The 22,402-nt window shown below is 39.6% G+C and overlaps 1 protein-coding gene across 2 annotated transcripts in view; it reads left to right on the top strand.

Moving 5' to 3' along the window:
• GCLC (glutamate-cysteine ligase catalytic subunit) overlaps positions 1–20,766 on the top strand; it is a 36,423-nt gene extending 15,657 nt beyond the window's left edge. Inside the window, exons 4-16 of one of the 2 annotated variants that reach the window (XM_027696012.1) lie at positions 1,796–1,909; positions 2,677–2,735; positions 2,825–2,961; positions 8,656–8,730; positions 9,634–9,750; positions 10,578–10,716; positions 11,249–11,361; positions 12,037–12,129; positions 12,883–12,987; positions 15,105–15,186; positions 15,286–15,389; positions 15,482–15,602; positions 19,075–20,766. In XM_027696012.1, coding sequence (XP_027551813.1) covers positions 1,796–1,909; positions 2,677–2,735; positions 2,825–2,961; positions 8,656–8,730; positions 9,634–9,750; positions 10,578–10,716; positions 11,249–11,361; positions 12,037–12,129; positions 12,883–12,987; positions 15,105–15,186; positions 15,286–15,389; positions 15,482–15,602; positions 19,075–19,280 — 1,465 coding nt within the window. In that variant the 3' untranslated portion in view covers positions 19,281–20,766. The remainder of the gene's footprint in view (positions 1–1,795; positions 1,910–2,676; positions 2,736–2,824; positions 2,962–8,655; positions 8,731–9,633; positions 9,751–10,577; positions 10,717–11,248; positions 11,362–12,036; positions 12,130–12,882; positions 12,988–15,104; positions 15,187–15,285; positions 15,390–15,481; positions 15,603–19,074) is intronic. The other variant, XM_027696013.1, reaches the window with a different exon arrangement.
• The last annotated feature ends 1,636 nt before the right edge of the window (positions 20,767–22,402 follow it).

The raw sequence follows: 22,402 nt of genomic DNA, 5'->3' as shown, positions 1-22,402 counted from the left end.
CTGAGAGCAGGAACAGTACAAAATATGACTTAGCAGTGAAGTTCAGGTGCCAAAATGCCTGCATTAAGCTCCATGAATGCTGTTTTCTCTTTATCAGAGCTGTACTAGGTGTAATAAGAACTTATTTAAAGTCCAGTGGTTAAGAAGTTCTCAGTGTATTACAGAATTGTGGGGGTTTTTTCCCTGCAACCTTATAAATATATTATGTCATTAAATAAATTTTCTATACAAACATTTTTGACCCAGTCTTGCAGGGAATAAAGGGAGAGGTCTTCATCACTTTATAGATACAAATAGATCTTCCTACATCACTGCAGGAGCAAGACATTGCACCTCAGTAAATGTGTTACTAAAAGCTCAGTAAAAGCTAGTAAATAATAAAATGTAGTTTGTTTATTACTTATGCATCCTCCCAAACATAGTTTCGTACCTCAGAGGTTGCTCCCCCTAGGCTAGCCTAATTTAGTTTACTTTTTGCACCTTTTGCTATCTTACAATTCAAGGCCTGTTGGTTTGACTGGAGTCTTGCTAATATATTTCTGAGGTTTCATGGGTTTGGACTTTTATGCCACATTCTCTCTACAATGACGTGTACATATGCCTGTGTGCATCTGTGCATGTACACATGTGTATAATAAAAAAAACTGCATTTGAAAAGGAAAAAAACTTGTCAGAGTGCTGACAGAAGAAAGGTAAAGAAGTAATTTTATTCAAATTAAAATAACTCAGTTAAAAATTAACAACCTGAAAATGCTTAAATATTAAAAATTTATAGCTTAGATGCTAGGTAAGTGTCTCTAGTTCTTAAATTCATGAGCCCCTGCTGCTGGACCAGAAAGTTGTTTTCTGTCTTGAGGACCAGAGGGATGCAGTTTGCAGTGTAGCACTTTCATAGGTAATGAAGCTGGGTTTACAAGTTGCAGGACAACTTGTATACATAAACTAGGAAGAAGCAAACAATAGTAAAATACATGCTGAGAATAAATTATATTTTCAGAAATGTGTTTCCTGGTATTTTGTGTACTTTGTTTATAGCTTTATCAGCTAACTTTTTTTTATCCATCTAAGTACTAGAGCCTCTCAAGATAACATAATCTTTGCCTTTTTTACTGGTCAGCATGGAGAAATTGATCTTCTGCTTCTTTACCTCCACCTTGCCAAAGGTTCCTTTGTCTAAGCTATACTGAAAGCTAATTTTTGTTTCAGGTGACTCTGAAACTTAAATGGAGTTTTCCAAAGAGGAGAGTTATATTCTGATTAGTTTGCATTTCTCTCAATATTTTACACCTAATAGCTGCATTTTTTTCTTTGGTTATTACATTCCTCTCAGGAATTTTTAGAGTTCTAGAATTACAAGCTGCTATGAAACTCAGGACGTATCACTTGAAACTACCTCTGATTCTTACAGAGTTGGTTAGGTATATATTTTAACAGGGGTAGATTGTTGGGAGCAGAGCTGGATAAATGACTTCAGCAGTCAGCATTAACCCGTATCCTCTAGAGAAACTCTTGAAGGCACAGAATGCAGTTGCATGTCAGTATTAATGACTAGCACTGACACACTTTAACATGTGTATATACTCTACATAATACTGTGAAGTCTCCTGCGTCAGCCACTGAAAATGTCCATAATGGTAGACTAGTGGTTTGAAAAAATAAAAAAGGCTGTCTTAACCACCATGGAAGCTGGTTGTTGGCTGGTTGTCTAATAGGATCCTAATCTCTGATCATCTGACCATTTTAAAATCACAGTCTGTTTTCATTACAGCTTGGATCTCATTGTTGTGTTACATAGGTTAGGGTGTCCTGGGTTTACACTGCCGGAATATAAGCCAACACCAGTAGAAGGAGGAGCTTCAAAATCCCTCTTTTTTCCAGATGAAGCCATCAATAAACATCCTAGATTTAGGTAAGAATATTTGGGGAGTCTGATTGAGAAGCTGAATATTTTTTCTTTGCCTTAATATCTTAGACACACCTGCAAATTCTTTACATTACTGGAATAGAGAGCACTGTGTCTAGTTGCTGCAGATATCATAAGGACTTGGACAGAAATGGTTGTGATGACATGTTTTTTCTTTTCAAAGTGATTTAAGAAAGTAAACTGTTAAGTTCAAGTTCCTTATGTAATAGTTCATGCTATTATGGGGCAAAAGGTTTTGATTTTGCTACTGCCAAATTGTTTCCGGTTTGAAATCCTGTGGCTAAATGCTTCCATCATGGTTAATCCAGCTCTCAGGTATGTCAGAGCGACATCTCAGTGTATGCAGTAGCTTGCCCTAGTTACTCTGAAATGGATCATGTTGTACTTCTATAGTCTAAGAGGGGTTTTCACTGTAAGGTGAGACTTTGAAAAATGACAATTATTCTATTTAAAAACTAAGCACACCTTTTAACTTGCCCTTTTATTCTTCAGGTCTTTACCTTTTACTTCCGACTATTTTATCAGCATAGTACTGTGAAGTCCATCAAAATAAGACTGACTTCACAGGATAAAAAATCAGTGTTGTCTACCTTAAACCAGGAAAAGAACCATCCTGAAGGAAAATGCTCAAAATAAATAGGAAGTTGACATTCTGAATTTGTTGACATTCAGAATTGTTGAGCAATTAACTGCAAAAACATTTGCATAAAGAGAAAATTTCAGATAATTCCACAAACTTTTTTTTGTTGTAGTACACTGACCAGAAACATTCGACACCGAAGAGGAGAAAAGGTTGTGATAAATGTACCAAGTGAGTAAATTCAACCTTTTTTTTTGCTTTTTTAAAATAATTGTTCAGTCTCCTGCTCTGAGTTACTGTTACTTGTATTTTCCACACAGTATTTAAAGATAAGAACACACCATCACCATTTATCGAAACGTTTCCTAATGATGATGGAGAAGCAGCAAAGGCAGCTAAGCCAGACTATATATACATGGATGCTATGGGTTTTGGAATGGGAAACTGTTGTCTCCAGGTAAAGTGCATATGCTTTCAAGATGTTACTGCATGTTTTTTTCCCTAAATGCTTCCCGTTTTAAGACTTGCCTTATGCCTACTTTTGCTTTCTTAATTCAACTGATGCGTTTTCCATCACTGGGGCAAAAGGGAGAGATAGAAGAACAAATATAATGTTATGTCTGGTAATCTAGTTTTAAAATCCAGTATATTGGGTTTGGCTGGCCAGGATTTGGTCACAGAGGGGCTGAAGGGATGGCTGTTCTGAGAAGTGGCTGGAAGCTTCCCCCATGTCAAAGAGAGCCAATGCCAGCTGGGTCCAAGACAGACCCAGCACTGGCCAAGGCTGAGCCCATCAGCAGCAGTGGTAGCACCTCTGGGATAATACATTAAGGAGAGAAAATACTGCACAATGGCACTGCAGCCAAAGATAGGAGTGAGAACATGTGAGAGGAAGAGCTCTGCAGGCACCAAGGTCAGTGAAGAAGGATGGTGAGGAGGTGCTCTGGGTGACAGAGCTGAGATTCCCCTGGAGCCTGCAGTGAAGACCGTGATGAGGCAGGAGGATGACAGTGGAGCAGAAATCCACCTGCAGCTGTTGGAGGACCTTACACCAAAACAGGTGGATGCATGAAGGAGGCCTGTGGGAAGCCTGCAATGGAGCAGGTTCCTAGCAGGACCTGTCACCCCATGGAGCACCCATGCTGGAGCAGTCAGTTCCTGAAGGACTGCACCCTATGGAGCAGTTTATGAAGTGTAGCCCATGGGAAGGGCTGTCGTGGTTTAAACTCACCCAGCAAATAAATACCATGCAGTCGCTCCCTCATACACATGTACACCCCCACCCCTGGTGGTGTGAGGAGGAGAGTCAGAAAAAGGTGAAACTCATGGGTTTGGGATAAGAACAGCTTAATAATTGAAATAAACTAGAATATAATTGTACTAATAATGAAAATGAGAGAGAGGGGAATAAAACTCAAGAGAAAAGTGATGCTCAGTGGTACAGTTGCTCACAACCTGCTGCCAAATGCCCAGCCAGTCCCTGAGCAGCAATCAGCCCCTCCCAATTAACTCCCCCCAGTTTATGTACTGAGCATGATGTCATATGGTATGGGATATCCCTGTGGCCAGTTGGGGTCCTGGCTGTGTTCCCTCCTGGCTTTCTGTGCACCTGCTCTCTGACAGAGCATGGGAAACTGAGAAGTCCTTGATTTAGAGTAAGCCCTGTTCAGCAACAACTAAAACATCAGTGTGTTATCAACATTATTCTCATACAGTCCAAAACACAGCACTGTACCAGCCATTAAAAACAAAATTAACTGTCCCAGCTGAAGCCAGGACAAGGACTCCTGTTGGAGCAGTTTGTGGAGGACTGTCCCATGGGAAGCACCCCATGATGGAGCAGGGGAAAAGTGTGAGAAGTCCTCCCTCTGAGGAGGAAGGAGCAGCAGAGAGAACATGTGATGAACTGACCCCAGCTCCCATTCCCTGTCCCCCTGCACTGCTGGGACAGGAGAAGGTAGAGAATTTGGGAGTGAAGTTGAGCCTGGGAAGAAGGGAGGGGCGGGTGTTTTAGTTTTTATTTCTCATTATTCTACTCTGACTACTAATTCAGTTAATTTCCCCAAGTCAAGCCTGTTTTGCCTGTGACAGTAACTGGTGAATCCCACCTCACTGAGTGGGGTCAGTGTGGATCTACTGGAGGATAGGAAGGCCTGCAGAGGGACCTGGACAGGCTGGATAGATGGGCTGAGACCAACAGCATGAGGTTCAACACAACCAAGTATTGGGTCCTGCACTTTGGCCACAGAAACCCCAGGCAGTGCTACAGGCTGGGGCCAGAGTGGCTGGAAAGCTGCCCAGCACAAACGGACTTTGTGCTGGTTGGCAGCCAGCTGAACATGAGCCAGCAGTGTGCCCAGGTGGCCAAGAAGGCCAATGACATCCTGGCCTGTATCAGGAATAGTGTCACCAGCAGGACCAGGACAGTGATTCTTCCCATGTACTCAGCACTGGTGAGGCCACATCTCAAGTACTTTGTTCAGTTCTGGGCCGCTCAATTCAGCTCAATACTGAGGTGCTGGAACGTGTCCAGAGAAGGGCAGTGAAGCTGGTGAAGGTTCTGGAGCGCATGTTCTGTGAGGAGTGGCTGAGGGAGCTGGGGTTGTTTAGCCTGGAGAGGAGGAGGCTCAGGGGAGGCCTTATCACTCTCTACAACGGCCTGAAAGGAGGGTGTAGCCAGATGGGGGTCAGCCTCTTCTCCCAGGCAACTAGTGACAGGCAAGAGTCTTAAGCTTCGCCAGGGGAAGTTTAGGAAAAAATTCTCTACAGGTGAGATGATTAGACACTGAAATGGGCTGCCCAGCAAGGCAGTAGAGTCATCATCCCTGGAAGTGTTTAAGGAAAGACTGGACATGGCACTTAGTGCCATGGTCTAGTTGACTTGGTGGTGCTCAGTCATGGGCTGGACTCAGTGATTTCAGAAATCTTTTCCAAGCTAGTTGATTCTGTGATCTCTCCCTGTCCTTATCTCTATCCATGAGCCTTTCGTCACATTTTCTCTTCCCTGTCCAGTTGAGGAGGCAGGGTGGCTTTGGTGGGCACCTGGCATCCAGCCAGGGTCAATCCAACACATCAAGTTTATTTGTTTGCATTATGTTTATTTTCTGCTGATATTCAAATGTGGTCGGATGACTTGCTGGAAGGGTCAAACCACATTTGATCAAGTACCTGCTCCTGGAACTCCAGCACTTTCCAAGTGTCAAAGATCATCATCCATTCTGGTCATCTTTCAGGCATGACCAAAGGACACTGTGAAGATGGAAACTGAGCTGTTGTGTAGGAATGTGAGGGAGGTTTTGGTTATTCATTTTGGATATTTTTCCTCTTCTGTATTCTTAGAACAGCAAAGGAGGGAGTGGCAAGAGGTCCTGGGAATATTTTTTAAAATAAGTAGCTTTCTGCTTTTGTGTGATTTTATTTTATTTACAAACATCATGAACTCCTGTATAAAGTTTCTCATTCTTAAATATTTTATCTATCTGATAAGGAGTTGTCTTCTCTCTGCTTGTGCCATGAACCTATCAAATACACATGGATAGCTATCTCTTGTTACTATGTGTTGGGAGACATTCTTGGTCCTGTTTTCTTATTTTCATTCATTTGCCTGAGTTACTCCTATCTTACAGTATCTTCCCTTTAAATCCAGGTGCTGAATATTGGGAGTGCTTTAATCCTTCCAATTTCTGTTTGTTTTTAATGTTTCTCTGTCATAGTAGCCTGATGCTGGGGGCTGACTGATGCCTTAGGTAGTTGCAGTATATTTGACATTGATAAAATGTGCCCGTTGCCACCACCATGTTGGAAGCAGAGCTAGGAAGAGGCTAGTGTTAAGTCTGTATGGGATTAAAGGAAATTCTCCAGGCTCCTCTTGTTTCATAGCAGTGGCAGAAATAACCCCATAAAAAACACTTCCGTTTGAGACTGAAAAACTACAAAAGCCGAATAAATAGAAGTTATTGACAGCTGCTAAGTATGGTTTCTTGTCAGTAAGGGCAAGTTAGGGAGAATCTGATGAAGTAGTGAAGGGTACATAATACTGTGTGGTTTTGCAAAGTGTTAAGTTCGGTAATGGCATATTTTGTACAATCTCTCTCTTATTTAAGACCAAAAAAAGAAATCCAGCCTTATCGTTCAGTCATTGTATGAACTTCAAAAAGAATTAGTAAATTCCTGTTTAAGGAATACCATTTTACTAGTCCCCATTCTTGTAATCAGTGGCCAAATTCAAATTTGGTAGTCCTGTTATCGTCAAAGGGAGGATGAAAAGAAGGCTGGCAGCTGCTTCTGGATCAACTGATAATTCCTGATAACTGACTAGAAGAAAACATGTTTTCCCCACCTATTTTTTATAAGCTAATTTGCAGTATGCATACTTCCTTTTGTGTTTTGGGAGTGGTTCTGTTGCTTTGTTTTTTGTTTTGTCCCTTTTTTTCTTACTGTGCACCAAGCTACAACTTGGTTTGATGTATTTCCAGGGTTAAAAATAATGTCCTGATGAGCTCAGCTGGGACAGCCTGCACTGGCAGTGGGGTGAGAGGTGCTGCCCCTGCAGTGCCTATAGCCCTCCTCTGGAGAAGACAGCCATGCCCTTTTTATCTGTAATGGGATGTTTGTCTAGAAACCATATTGAATCTCATATTTATTGTGGTTTGGAATAAACATAGAAGGGGAGGCAAATATCAGTGTCTGGGGAGAGAGTATAGGTGGCTGTCAACCCACCTCCACTCCAAGGCTAGCTCCCTAGTGTTGAATGTCCCAAGTTAGTGATAAGAAATCATACTTAGCTGCTTCTCTGCAAGAGAATTAAATAATCTTGTCCTTTTAAAGTGTGGATTTTTGTTTGCTTGGGTTTTTTTTTGTGATAGCCACTTGAAGGATAGACACAGAAGAAATATGTTGTCTACAGCACAACCATTTTCTAACTTAGAATGTTTTAGTGAATGTTGGCTGCAGATTTAAAAAGACAAACAGAACAAATACTAACAAATCCCATGTTCTTCCTACACCACCGTCACCAACACCCCCCCAGAAAAGCCCACCACTGAGGCACCGGTGAACTCAGGTGGAGGGATTTGTTGGTTGGGTTTCGTTTTTTTTAAGTCTTAACTTGAGGTTGTATTGGTTTTCAGTGGCAAGCTGAGAAGAACATTTATGTTTTGTGGAACTCTAATTATTATCTGTGGAACAGGAAAGTCTGTGTTCAGCTGGCATTCTTCAGGACAACAAGCAGTAATGGTGATCTAGAGTTTAAGTGTGTTGTATAATGTAGTGGTAGTGGTACAGTGGTACACTCCCAACTGAGTTATCCTCTGATATGTAAATATGTAAACTGCTAAGATGAAGAGACTTTTGAGGTGATTGATCACTCTGCATTTTTAAAATGCATAAAGTGTTGGTTTGAGAAGTCTAGAGAGTAAGGTCTGCTACTAGAAACGTGTCTTGTGTTTGATGCTGCTCTCAGCAAATTTCACAAAAAGATTACAAAGCAGTATATTTTCCAGTGGCCTATATGTGGTAGGATTTCCACAGTATTAATGGCTTCTGCAAGTAACATTTCTTTTCCATCTTTTGCTGTGTTCTAACCTTTGAAACAGGCAAAGCTGGACTTTTTTTTAATGAAAGCTACAGTAGACACACAGATATTTATTTTTTTGCAGTTTTGCAGGATCAAAGGCGTCTTGAAATGTTCTTTTAAACAGGATTAGCGTCACATAAAACAAATGTTAGATCTACAGTAAAGTCTGACTGTTGTTCTAAGTAAGTAGGTTCCTGGCTTATTTCCTGAAGGTGCATTACCAACCCATGTGTATTGTAGATGTTAACTCAGTTTTCTTTGATTCTGGCAAGTGTTTGTATATTTAGCCTCATCGTGGAAGACTTATGGTCTGAAATCTTTTAATGAACATGGAAACAGCGTGGAAAAAAAGCTTGTAATATAAATGCTACTGATAAGTGGGGCAAAAATGTGTCCAAGATGTAGGAGGGGGATCCACAGAAAAAAACCCACCCAAACCCAACCAACCAAACAAAAAAAATCTACAATTTTTGGTATTTAAATCTTTTTATTATATCATTGATTTTTAATTCTAGGAAGACGATGCTTATAGTATGATTATAGAAATGGTGATAGCAATTGTACTACTTCCAACAGGTAACATTCCAGGCTTGCAGCATTTCTGAAGCAAGGTATCTCTATGATCAGCTAGCCACAATTTGTCCCATTGTGGTAAGTAATGGACATGTCAGATGAACTCTTCCTTAGTGTCAAAAGCCACTACGTGTAAAAAAAATAAAATCTAAATTACAAGCTCACAAGTTTGGTGCTCTGGGGGAAGTGTCAGACTATTTCTAGGTTGTCACATGAGTTGTGTTATCTATTTAATGTGGAAACGACACCACAAAACAGATGATACCTCTTCTTTCCCGGTCCTCGTATCTGTTTCTTCTCCTCTGCCCTCACTCCCACATGCATAAGACTCCTGTTGAGTAGTTCTAAAAATACATTTGGGGCGGTTTTTCTTGGAATCAAGGCAAGTTCACTCCTGAAAACAATTTTTAATTTTTCAACTCTGCACTGGTGTTACAGAGGATTTCAGCTTAAGTTGTTTAAAGCTGTCCCTTTTGAAAGCATGTGGTCATAAACAGATGTTTATAGCAGGTGTTACAGAAATAAAGTGTCTCTCTGGTCTGGATGGTGAGCAGATCCTGTCCTGAGTGAGGTATGTTCCAGCTGTGTTGCTAAGGTGCTTGGCCAAACAAAAATTAACAAAATAAAATGCCTGCCAGGTGAACTTGTAAAGTTTCAAAGTGTGCAAGCAGAATACTTGCTGATTTGTCACAAAATTGCTTCTGCCTATGTCATTTTTGTGTTCCTTAAATGCTGATCTGTAGAGGTAAAAACATTTGGAGAGTGTCAGATGCCACTTCAGTAATGCAGCCCTCCATCTAAGCATTTTCTGGAGGTAGCAGTTAAGAAATTTTCGGTTATACAGGCTTTGGCTGTACAGTACACTGAAGTATATACTTGAGTTACTTCTGGACCAGCATGTTTCCCTTTCCAGTAGGGCTGTATTTTGCTTTTGGCTCCTTGGCCTGTCCTTTGTTTTCATATGAGACTGTTTTATTTTAGATGGCATTGAGTGCTGCGTCTCCATTCTACAGAGGCTACGTGTCTGATATTGACTGTCGCTGGGGAGTAATCTCTGCATCTGTGGATGATCGAACACGCGAAGAGAGAGGGCTAGAGGTGAGTAATGTTAGGTAGTAGATGTCTGGGTTTTTTCAGGTAAAAAAAGTTAAATCTCCTTTAGCATCAAATTCTGCTTGTGCTCATCAGAATCCCTAAAGAGGGAATGTGGTGGGTTTTTTGGTAAATATAGGAGAGATGGTGTAAACACTCACCTTGGTTGTACAGTTTGTCTTAGCAAATATATATTTTTAATTAGGTATGGAATCCCAGTCCTCCACAGCTTGCTGAAAAGGGCCTCCTGTGATGAAACTTCTCAGTTTGTGCTTGAGCCCAAAAGGCAAAAATTGCTCTGGATTAAATAGCAGGTGCTGCCGAGTAATATAAACTAGAACTATGTGAAGAGAGCCAGATGTCAGAACTCGAACCTAAAGTTTCTCTAAGAAGGAATTTGCATTCAAGGCACTTACAAAATTACATAAAATAAATAGTTTTTAAAATCTACTTGAAATTTAAAAGCATCTCTAACAACGTGCATATAGTGAAACTGTATTGATATGTGTTGCAATAGTTGTAATAATGCTTTCCAGGTACTTGGGGTAATGGTATATTACATCAGGAAGAGGTTTCCACTTCTAGAGAATTCTAGTCAATGTGTGATGACTGGTTTTTTGCTCAGATACATACGTCTGCAAACAAAATAGTCATAATTCCAGGACTGCTTTCTATTGATCCTTTTTAAGACTCATGCTTTTTTAATAATTTTAATTGAGACTGTAGGGCTTTTTTAAACAGGGTAATAATTCTCACATAAGTGTCATTAGTGAGCAAAACTTAGGTAACATTGTTAACAAGCTGTTAAAATATTGTATTCTTAAATTATATAGCCACTGAAGAACAACCATTATAGAATCAGTAAATCCAGATATGATTCCATAGACAGTTATCTATCTGAATGTGGTGAGAAATACAATGACATTGATTTGACAATAGACAAAGATATCTACGAGCACCTAATAAAGGAAGGTAAGTGCTTGCTTCATTATGAGCAGGTTAAGAATTATGTTTGCAGTGTGTGGGGATATTTTGGTTTTGTTCTTGTTTGTTACAATCATTGTGCAGCCCTCAGAGTTACTCCTACTCAGGAAGTATCTGTGTAGCGTGGTCCTGAGAGTTTTTTAAAAAGGATTCATTTATAACAGAAACTGTCCCTAATGCATCAAACTGAGTTTCTCAAGCTGGAGTTAATATTTTATCTTTATGGAGAGAGCAGAACTGCTTTAGGAAACATGGCACAGAGTGCATCAGAAAACAGGAAGAAACAGGCAGCCACACCAATATTCAGCTGCCATTTCCAAACAAGAAAACAAGAACCTGTTCTTTTTTTTTTTTTCTCTTTAATCATTTCCTTCCTTCCTGAAGTCATCATTTAAACTTTAACAGGATGTGGTGGGTTGAAGGTAGTATTGCAGAGTTGGATGTTTTCAGTCTTGTAAAAAAATTGATTTCCTAGAGCCTGTTTTGATATGTGTGAATTGTTTGAATTTTCATTTTGTAGGTATTGACCACCTTTTGGCACAGCATATTGCACACTTGTTCATTCGAGACCCATTGACTTTGTTTGAGGAGAGAATACATCTAGATGATGCAAATGAATCCGACCATTTTGAGGTTATGTCTGATTTGGAGGAATTTAGTAAATATTTTCATATATATGATTGTTTATTCTTTATAGTACTGCTTAACTGAAGGATGGCTCTAGTAGCTAAGAATTTTTTCATTGCACTTTCACTTCAACTAGTTCTTTAGCATGACTTTGCAGTTATAAGCATATTATTTCTCTTTTTTTATCTTTTATTTAGAAGGCGATGGCTTATACTTTAAACCAAATAAAATAAGAAGAGCCCAATTTAGAGCTGTGTATATAAGTGTTAAGGGGAACTGTCTGTTTTTGTGGCCTCCTAAAAACTGTTTTGCATTTTGGTTATGTAGAAACGTCTCTCTTTTACGGTTTTGTGAGATAATCGCCATGGTGATATTAGGTATTTTTAGTTTGGGATGTGTCAACCCCTCATAAAAAAAAAGTCAGCTATATACTAGTGCCCTAGTATCTTGTACATAATACTCAACCACAATAGCATGAGAAAGTGTAACGTATTTGCTCCTAGGATGGGTACTAGTACTGGGGGTTTTAGGAAGTCATGCCACTTTGGAAGCACTTCTCTAACTTGATCGGCTGTTCCAAGGAAAATATTAGGACTCTAGTTTATCTGCTTATTTTATTTTGATTATATTATAGATTGATGTGTATCTTGATTGTGACAGATTATTTCATGTGCTTTGCAGAATATTCAGTCTACAAACTGGCAGACAATGAGGTTTAAGCCACCACCTCCCAATTCAGATATTGGATGGAGAGTGGAATTCAGACCTATGGAGGTAAGAAAGATGTCAGTATGCACAAGAGCACATTTCCTTTTAAGTGGAAAAGTACTAGGCATTATGCCATCCAGTATCAAACTCTTATTACTTGTGCTGTGGTTTCTTCCCTCTGAATTGCTAGATGCAAGTGAAGTGGACAGCAGTGTTTAATCAGACGTGAACTGTGGGAATGTAACTGGCAGGTGAATCCACTGCAGCACAGCAACGCATGCTAATGGATTTGGGGTGATGGGGAAAGGAATTAGGCTTGTATTAAAGCAACAGTAAACAAAGCCCCATTTAGCTTCTAGAAACTGTATTTTTCCAGTACATTTCCTGGTACTGAACAATTCTAATGTCATTGTTTTGTTTTTCACGAGTGCTTTAATTCTCTAGCTGTCAGTTTCTGAGCTCTATGAATTTAATCCCTTTAAGGAGTGGAAATTTAAAAGCTACTATACATCTGTAATTAGACAGAGAGCCTGAAGGTGCAGCTTATTAGATAGTCTTTTGAAACACAAGTGTGTTTTGGTATCAGATTGAAGGTTGAGTTTGTTGAAGCATGTGTGTGTGCACTGTGCATTTCAAGTCACTGCTGATGATTCCTGTGTGTGCATCACCATTTGGTGAGTTGTGTGTGTGTGTGGGTGTGAATACAAGCACCAACATGAACATTCGAGTCAAAGTGTTTTAAACTGTCCTCAATATTTGACTACTTGCACGAGCGTGTTCTCACTACAGTAATTGACTTTCTAATCCTTTCATGTCTAGGTCCAGTTAACAGACTTTGAAAACTCTGCATATGTTGTGTTTGTGGTATTGCTAACCAGAGTGATTCTGTCGTATAAACTGGATTTTCTCATTCCTTTGTCCAAGGTAGGTGTGAAAGATCAGATCCATTAGAAATAAATGCAATGTATTTGCCTGATTTTTTATCCCCTGCAAGCTAGGAAATAATATTTGTGCACTTACAGAATAGTAATTTTATCTTTCAGTCAGTTTTCATCTATAGCAGTACTTTGAATTGATGTCAGCTCTACAGTATTAAACAATTTTACTGCTGTCTCATGGAATTAAACTTATAGACAAATGCTGTAGGAATTTCTGTGGTGCCTAGCAGTGTCTCACTACTGCAGAAATGTCGAGAAATACCATTGCCACAAGGCTGTTTGGAGGCTGGGAAAAAGACATGTTTGGACCGTTTTACATGGACGGGGAAATAACCCGTGGAGGACAAAATAAAAACTTTAGACACTTATTTTAGCATGACTGTTGCCTATGTCTCATGCTATTATTCTCTGGTTTGTTTGTATCTGGTGGAGAGAGAAAGGAGGAGTCAGCATGCTTAGTGTTACATAGTATTTGAGTGGAAACAAATACTGCTGATTCTGGTCACAGCTGTGACTTGTATTTAGACAGACCAGTCATGCAAAATGTGCTTTTGCCTTAATCTTGTCCTCACAATTGCTGAACTGTTTTGTGTGAAACTGTCCCTGCATATCCTCTTTCTGAGGCCCTTGACCAAAAAATGTCTTTTTAGATGTATATTCCTGGAGTGTTATAGGTAACTTTAAAAAAGGTCTTGTAGTGCAGAAGGCTTTTGACAAACTCCGTACTGGAAAATCCTGGTTGTGTTGGCTACAGCATAGCCGTGTATCCTGTGGCTTTTCATAGTGTTTTCTAATTAAGATAGAGAAAAACACTGAAGTTGTAAATTTACAGTAATGATACCATACATTTGGTATGACTTCTAAAAGGAGATGTCAGGGAGTTCAGACTTGATAAATAATGCAGCAATTTAGCACTTATATTACATAGTTACATTGTTATTTGAAGTGTCTCAAAATGACACAATTTTTAACTACTAGTTAAAAGTGAAAAAGAGATTAGGTGCTGAAAGAACCTGAACAGAACTGGGGAACTGGTGGGTTTAAAATTGCTTGAGCTCACCAAGTAATTTGGCAGGTAATGCAACATAGAATTGCACAACCATTGGTAAGCCTGCCTCTTTCAAGTAAAATAATAGGGAGTTATGGGGCTAATCTCACACTAATCTTTGCTGTCTGATTGAATGCGGTTGAACACTCATCACTTGGACTGGAGTTCTTTCAAACTTTCAAAACGGCCTGTTGTGTAAATAAGTTTCATAATATGAATAAAAATAGACATTTGAAAACAAAGCTTTGAAAGGTAAGAAGTAAAGATTTTGCATTGCCCTTAATTAAAGGTCAGACAAAGAATTCAGCAAATCCATATCCTTTCTTCTGAAGACAATATGGTAAAGCTGATGTCCTAAAGCTGTATGATGTTAATTCCCTGAGAACATACCGACCAAATAAGTTGGACAAAATCTTCCATCCAGAAAGACAGAGCAATGCTTATGTCATTTGCAGAGCACATGTACTTTGTCATTTGCAGAATTTTTGAGAAGTCTGCAATTTAGAACTTTTTTACTAGCAATCTTAAGTTGAAATATCTAACAGATGTTTGGGAATGGAATAGATACAATTCCCATACAAAGTTACTTGAATGCTGTTTCCAAAAGTTTGTTTAATACGGTGATAACTCTTCTAAAGGCAGCAATGATTTTGTAAATAAAAGAAGCAAACTGTGGCTAGGGAAATAGCAATTTTCTTCTTCTGTACTCATTTGAATTGCATCTAAATCTGCAAAGAAGCCTGCCACATGGGATGCAACCTGTTAATCACAAATGTTCCTGTGTTTTCATCGAAACTTAAATTAGCATAGCATGTTCTAACAGGAGACCATTACCTTTTTCCACTGGAGACCCAGTTTCATAAAAAGTCGTCTCTTTGTGGGTTTGTACTGGACACTGAAGAATGAAATCAAACTTATCTCCACAGCTTGACCTGAGCGATGAAATAATAAGAAACATAGTAGATGTTTCAACTTATGAAACCAAAATATGAGAGTTTGTTTAGAATCCCACTGCTCCGAAGGGTCACACATCTCTGAAATACTTCTTTTGCCAGGTGGATGAAAACATGAAAGTGGCCCAGAAAAGAGATGCGGTCCGACAGGGAATGTTTTACTTCAGGAAAGACATATGCAAAGGTATCACAACAACAAGCAATCTGACTAACACTGTTGTCAATGTTAAGTGCATCTGTTGCCTTCTAACCATTTCGTCCTTTCCCTTTGTCACCCATGAAGGAGGAAATGCTGTTGTGGATGGATGTGGCTCTGCACAGAATGGGACAGGCACCGACACAGAAGAGTACACCTTGATGAGCATTGATACAATTATCAACGGAAAGGTCATAGCCTCTTCTACCTGGAACACACTCTATTCTGCCCTCCCAGAAACCAGACTGAGTGTGTTTCATGCTGATTCTGTTCTCTTACACAGGAAGGAGTCTTTCCCGGTTTGATCCCAGTTTTGAATTCATATCTTGAAAATATGGAAGTGGATGTGGACACAAGATGCACCATCCTAAACTACCTGAAGCTAATAAAAAAGAGAGCCTCTGGTATGTTTGACATTTTTGGACATCGATTTTCCTGGCATTTTCCTACTTTCAGTTGGGTAAAACTGATGGCAGTGGTGGCTGTCTGGTTTAAGTGTTGAATCATGATAGCAAAGGACTAGAGCATGTTCTCTGGCTTTAATCTGATCCTGTTTAATTTTGATTATTAATGTTTAGTGATCCATTTTAGAATTTAAATTAGTAACCAATAAAGAAACAGTTACGGTTTACAGGGTAGCATATATCCAATCCAAGATTTCTCTGTTCAGCACTACTTACTGCTGCTTTTGCCAGTGTATTGTCCACTTTGTAGTAGTTTGTACATATACTAACCCACTTTTCCCTGTCACTTGGGAAGTGTAAGAGTGAGGCTGGGTCTGGTAGCCTGCTTGGTGTTACTGGTGTGACTCCAAAGCATTCATAAGTCTAAACTCAGGTATGCTAGAGCATAGGACATAGGCTCTAGCTCCCTGATAAGAAAGCCCTTCTCTAAGTAGCAAAACTCCTTCAACACAGAGCAAACCAGGCTTTTCCACTGTCTTTCCCATGTTGCAATGTTTTTCAAGACAGGTTATACCACCTTTATTTTCCTTCTTAAAATGCAGCAGTATAATGAGTAAAAGATGTAGGCTGAACTTTAATTCAGAACTGAGCACTTAGTACAGACTTCAGCAGCTTTTTAACTTTTTCTTTGCAAATCCCTTGAACACCTGCCTTGCAGTAAATTTAGCTAGATAATTTTAGTCTTGTAATTCAAGACTTTTTTCTTTTTTTTTTCCCCCAATTTTAAACGGAAGTATTGCATTCCTTTTTAGTTCTTGAAAATTGCTGTAGAAACTTCTAGGTAAAGACCTTTTCAAAGCTGAGCTGGAAATCTGGACTTTCTCTCACCTGGTAATTCAGTACTTTAGCAGTACTTCAGAATGGTAATAAGTTTTTAAATATTTGCTTGTCTGTTGTTGGGTTTTCCCCTTCAAAGAAATGCTGTTGAAAAAACAAGGAATGCATAAGTGACCTGGGTCCAACCCCTAGTGGCAGGTGTTTCCCTCCAAAGAACAGCTTTGCTACCTGGTATGCAAAGTTGCAGTCATTGCAAAAGTCAGTTCGTGTATTTACACAGACCTAAAATGTGTGAGAGTGAGGTAGACAAGAGTCTAGGTTTTATAGTTTAGCTCTAATGAACTGAAATGACTTTTAAATTATGCTTCTTAAGAGCCAGAATTCACAGAATAAAAAGCATTAGGTATTGTATTACTGTGCCGTGATGTTTCTCAGTTGTGAGCTTTGAGTTATTCCAGTTTACTTTCAATCTTAAATCAAATGTTCCTGATCTGCAGCCTGTCTAGCATGTCATCTCCACAAAGAGTGGCCATTTTTCTGATTTCTCTCCTCAAATGGTGAACACAGCACTCGTGAGTTAAACACTGACACCTTAACTGCTGTGGCTGTAACCTTGTCCTGATATCATCCATCTGAGCTTCACTTACATCCTCTCTTGCAGCACAGCTGGGTATTGCCCTCCTGGTCTCTGTCTAGGTGGTGTGTGACTGCCACCACTCAGTGAGACTACAGATTTGGTAGGCAGGCAGCAGGTGCTGACCACCACCAGATATTAATGAGAGCAGTATTGAGATAGCAGCATCAAGCAATCCTTGTCCTGCTGTGCTCTCCTGGCTCCCGGCTGCCTGCAGTGTGGGAGCTCTCTCGGCCAACGCTGGTGCAGTAGTCACAGTGCTTGATAAACGGTCACAAATGTGATTTCCGTGATCTTTGCCTTGCCCTTGAAGCAGTTACACTTTTGGTTCCCATAAAGTCATACAATAAGAAATGCCACAGTTCTATTATATGCACTTAAAAAAAGTAGTTCCTGTAGTTTTGAGTGTTTAGTTTAAATGCTCTTCCCAGTTATTCCATGATATGCCTTCTAGTTCCTATGTTGTAGGAGCGCATTTTTCTACTCAATTCTCATCAATATTCATAATTGTTCAGACTTCTCCAGTACTTCTGAACAACTTCTGAGCTTGCGATTCCCTTTGTCTTGTCTCTCCTTGCTTGGAAGTTGTCTCACACCTTTTGTCAGTCCATGGTGCCTTATCCCTGTATGATCTTTGAGAGCCACAGGCTGTGCTGCCCGTTTACACTGTGACGAGGATGGGGAGTGCCTGGCCACTAGGTGTCTATGTTGGTGTGCGCTGGACTGCTCCCAACTCCTCCTGCATAGACAGCCTGTAAGGCTTTCAGTCCAGGAATGTGTCTCTTTTTTATGCCTCACTCTGCTCGTCTCCTGGCTCCACTGCTTTTCTTGCTGGCCTCCTGCTTCTTGTTGGTATGAGAAAGTTTTCCTGTGAGTTTTTATTGTCTTCAATAAAAAAATGTTTCTTGGGTTTTTTTTTTTTTTCTGCCCTCTTCTTCTATAGAAATTCTGGCCTCATTCTTTAAAACATGACTTCTGGTTTTTGAAGGACATTTTTATTTCTAATAACCTTTTTTATTCTGCTTTTGCAATTTTTCTCATTTGTGTTCATGTACCTCTGTTCAAAACCACTGCTAGCATATTTTTAAACAGTCTTGGATGCTTTTTACTTTTTATTGTGTGTTTCTCCATGCTTTCTCTAACTAGATTCCTCTTTCTTTTTATAATATTCTTAAACTGAAGACTTCTGTGGTGGAAGTCCTTGATTCTTTCCACTCTCATGAGGAAACTGATGTTCCAGTAGCTAGCCATAAAAGTTTTGCTAGGCTCTTCAATCATCCCGTCAGACAGTCTTAATGTCTTGCTGTCAGTTACCTTAAACTTGTAGTAGTTAAGGTTTGCTTGCATATGCGGCATTCAGAGCAAGATATAGCAGCCTGGCCTCCAGCTGCTACTTTCTAGGAATGTCAGTTCTCCTGCAAGTGGTGTGTGCTCTTCAATGACCCTGTATAGAAGTGTTGGGGACCTTTAGGCACTTGCTGACCACCCCAAGTATTGTGTATTGAAGTAGAGGCAGTGTGTACAAACCAGAAATTGGTACAATTGGGAACCTGCCTTTCTTTTGCTAGAGTAGCTGCCAGAGGGAGAAAGAATAGTAAGCAAAGGTAGACAGATCAAAACTAGCAGCGGAGCTGGATGGATGAACTACAAAATTATTTTGTATATATGTAGTTGTGTAGAGGTGTCTGTTGGCTCATCTCAGTCAGATTCTGTTAAATGAAATGTTTAGGACATCTTGCTGTACAGTCTCTTGGTAACACCTGTTCCAGTAGCTACTTCTCTCTGCACTATGTCATTGCAACATCTGAAAGTTTGAAGATTGCACCAGATGAATGGCTTTTAGATGACAAGTGGTATGTCAGCTTAACTATGCCCACAGTTTAGCCATATTTGAAAAACAAGAAGTGTTTCTCGTGAAAGCATGGACTACTCTTTAACTGTGTATATAATGCAGAGAACTGTAGGTGCTAAATTAGATATTTGACTTCCCCTTGCCCACAGGAGAATTAATGACAGTTGCTCGATGGATGAGGGAATTTATCGCACAGCATCCAGCCTACAAGCAAGATAGTGTGATAACTGACGAAATGAATTACAGCCTTATTTGGAAATGCAACCAAATCGCACAAGGCCAGGCAGAGTGTCCTGAACTGTTGGGGGTGGGATTTAATAAGAAACAAAGTGGAAACAAAACTGACTCTTTGTAATGAATGAATGCTTCTTAAATAAAAAAAAGTTTAAGCCTTTTAGGAAAGCACTAGCAAAGATGCTGTGAATCTGGTACAGTTTCATGGTGTGAAGACCAAAACAAGGTTACTGCACTATAAAATGGGCCGATCTGCCTAAATATTCATTTAAGGCATCCTGAAATAGGCATATTCTTATTGCTAAGGTTTATACAATATACATGTAAATAGTAAAATATTTTTATGATTAACATCAATGTATTTTAATAACATTGTAACTAAAGTTATTGTGAATTAGCTTGTAACTTTTTTATGCTTATTCTAGAAAGAAAAATTGCCCTGAACAGCTTTGTAAATGTAATGTTACTTGTATATTATATGCATTCCAGTTACTGAATGTTTACTGTAATTTTTTTAACCTGGAATGTGCTAAGTAATTTACCTTATTGTGTGAGAAAAAACAATTCTTCTGGATCTAAGTGAATCACAAAAACTTTTTCCTTCCATTTGGGTTTGAAAGTATGTAAGAACAGATAAATGCATGTGCATCCTAATTGTTAATCTTTACAGCAGTTTCTCAGTTGCCACAAGACCTGCATCTACTTGTGAACTGTAAAACTCAGAGGAACAGATCTGTATTTATTCAGGTAATGCAAGTCAGCCTGCCTGCAGATGCATCATTATTTTCTTCCCCTCTGAAATAAATCTGTGTGTTATCACAGTTCAGAAATTTGCCCAAGGATTTAACAAAAAAGTAGTAACGAGAGATGTGGTGAAATAGAGGAGGAAAAGTTCTCTTCACAAAGAAACCAGAGACACCCACTCTGGACTTTGGCATTCCTTTTTTCCTGTTTCTCCCACATTGCTGGTGTTCCCACAGTTGACAGTGACTGCAGCACAAAACCAAACTCATGTCCATTCTTCCTAAAGGTTGAGTTTCTTAATTTGTCATTCATTATTATAAATATTTTTGTCAGCATGTTTATTTCCTAAAAAGGTACATTATGTTGGTAGCTGAGGGTACCTACATAGCTGTAGTTTTGGACAACTTAATCCCCTCTAGAAAATAGTTACAAAGAGAAATTTTGGAATGCACTAATCCTTTGAATTTGGAGCAGGTGCTGGGAGTGACTGTAAAGTATTTAAAATTTAGCCATTGCAACTGTAAATAAAGCAAACTTAAAGGGGCCTTTTTGATTTAGCTTCGTAACTGACTTCTAGATGTGAATTGCATTATGGGTAGATGATGCAAAGCTCAATGCAAGCATATATAAGTACCTGAGGTGTAATGATTTTTTTAAAAGAACTAATGGAGAAACTGCAATGAAGAGGTGCACTAAGAAGAAGCTTTTATGTACTGAAATAGACTTCATTCTGTGTTCACAGGTGTTCTTTAGAGAATAAAAAGAATGCTCTTTTTCTGCAGTGGTGAATTTGTTTTACTTAAGATGTAGTCATATACTGATTTAGTTTCTGTAATAAGGAAATAAAAATAAAATTTGCAGTATGTGTTAGTCACTTGCATGACTTGAGCCCACATTTTCAGATTCAAAAAAGGAGGAGTTGCGTACCTGGCAAGTATAAGTCATCCAGACTCACTTTTGTCACAGTGAAGCTTCTCACGACTAATGGCAAATGATCTGCCACCCCTGCAACAGAGAAATCCTTGCCCTTGTCAAGGTAGCATCTGGCTGATTGCACAACATGAGCTGCTATGCTTGGAAAACCCCTAAAAATAGTTAGAGTGCTTTCCTGCTGGTACTGCATCAATACCTGTCCTTATTCCCTTTCAGTTGATATCAAATTACCCTTCTGGCCTACTATGTGTCCTGTAAGTGAGAGAACATTTTGTCATGATGCTCTAAAAGTTGTGGCTGGAAGTTTCCTTCATGACTTCTTGTATGCATATTTTCAGAAGGAATGAGAGGCATCAAACACAAAGCTGCTGCTGTTTGTTGAGACATCCATTGCAGTATCCAAGCAGTTTACATTCACTAGATTAAGAGTTAAGGTATGTGCTCCAGCCTGCTCTTTATGGTTTGGCATAGTGAGGGCTCTCACGAGGGCAAACCAGAGTTGCTGCAGAGAGGGGAGGCAAACTTTGCTACTGGTTTTGAATATACCTTAGAGGTGGCTCTGTGGTATCTGCACCCACTCCGAGATGGGGAAGCAAACCCTAGGGCAAGCCTCAAGCTCTGGCTGACCTTTTGCTGAGAACATGAGAAACTCCCTTGAGCTATGAATTTGGGATTTTTGGTCCTGCAGTCATCAAATGCTTTCATGAGATTAATGACCTTTCCAACAATCACCTGAGTAAAAAGGGAGGAGAAGAAGCATCAAGTAGCTGAGGTGAACTGTGATTGATTCCTTGTCCAAATACTTTAGGAGTGCATCAGTCATGGCATTTCCTGTGATTGCTAATGTATTGGCCCCAGTTCAGCCCCAGTAATATAGTTTCATGCCTTCCACTCAGTTTTCAGCTAAATCCTGCTATGATTTCCAGAGCTCTTGATGCTATAAACAGTACTCTGATGCCAGTTTTCTCTAGAGAGTCAGAGTACTTATGTACAAGTGTATTTATTTCTGGATTATTTTAGTCATGCTTTTATTATTGCCTAAATCCTTAAAACATGGCTCCTTCTGTGTGTGCACAGAGCTCTGCAAGCAGCTTACCTTTCTGGAAGTGATGCAGCAAGAGCTTCATACAATACTTTGGTCCTGTAAAAGCAACCTGACCTCTGAAACTAGCATCATGCAACTTGTGGAAGTTGCACTTGAAGATTCTTGTTTGCAGTTATTTTGTTTATTTTTAAGTGGATAATATTTGATGCACTAATGTGGTTTTGCAGCAAATTGGAGAGGTACCTCCTGCTAGGTGGTGTCTTCCTCCTGCACAGGAAGTTGGTCACAGGAGCTGTGACAGCTGAGGTTATTGCAGCATTTATCTAGATGGTGTGAGCTGGGTTCCAGCAGGAAAGGATTTCTGCAATCCTTTTCCAAGAGCCAGGGACAGAGTGGGAAACAGCGATGGCCTTGCCCCTGTGCAAGCCCTGCTCAGCAACAGCCCCAGCCTCGGTGGATCACCGACACTATTTTAGCCACAAGTGGGAAGCAGAGCATCACACAAACTGCTGGGAAGGGGG

The sequence above is a fragment of the Neopelma chrysocephalum genome, unplaced genomic scaffold, assembly GCF_003984885.1.
Source record: "Neopelma chrysocephalum unplaced genomic scaffold, ASM398488v2 Primary Assembly neopelma1_104, whole genome shotgun sequence".
NCBI classification, from domain to species: Eukaryota; Metazoa; Chordata; class Aves; order Passeriformes; family Pipridae; genus Neopelma; species Neopelma chrysocephalum.
Note: the sequence above shows the minus strand (reverse complement) of the source record. Positions and strands in the feature narration are given on the sequence as shown.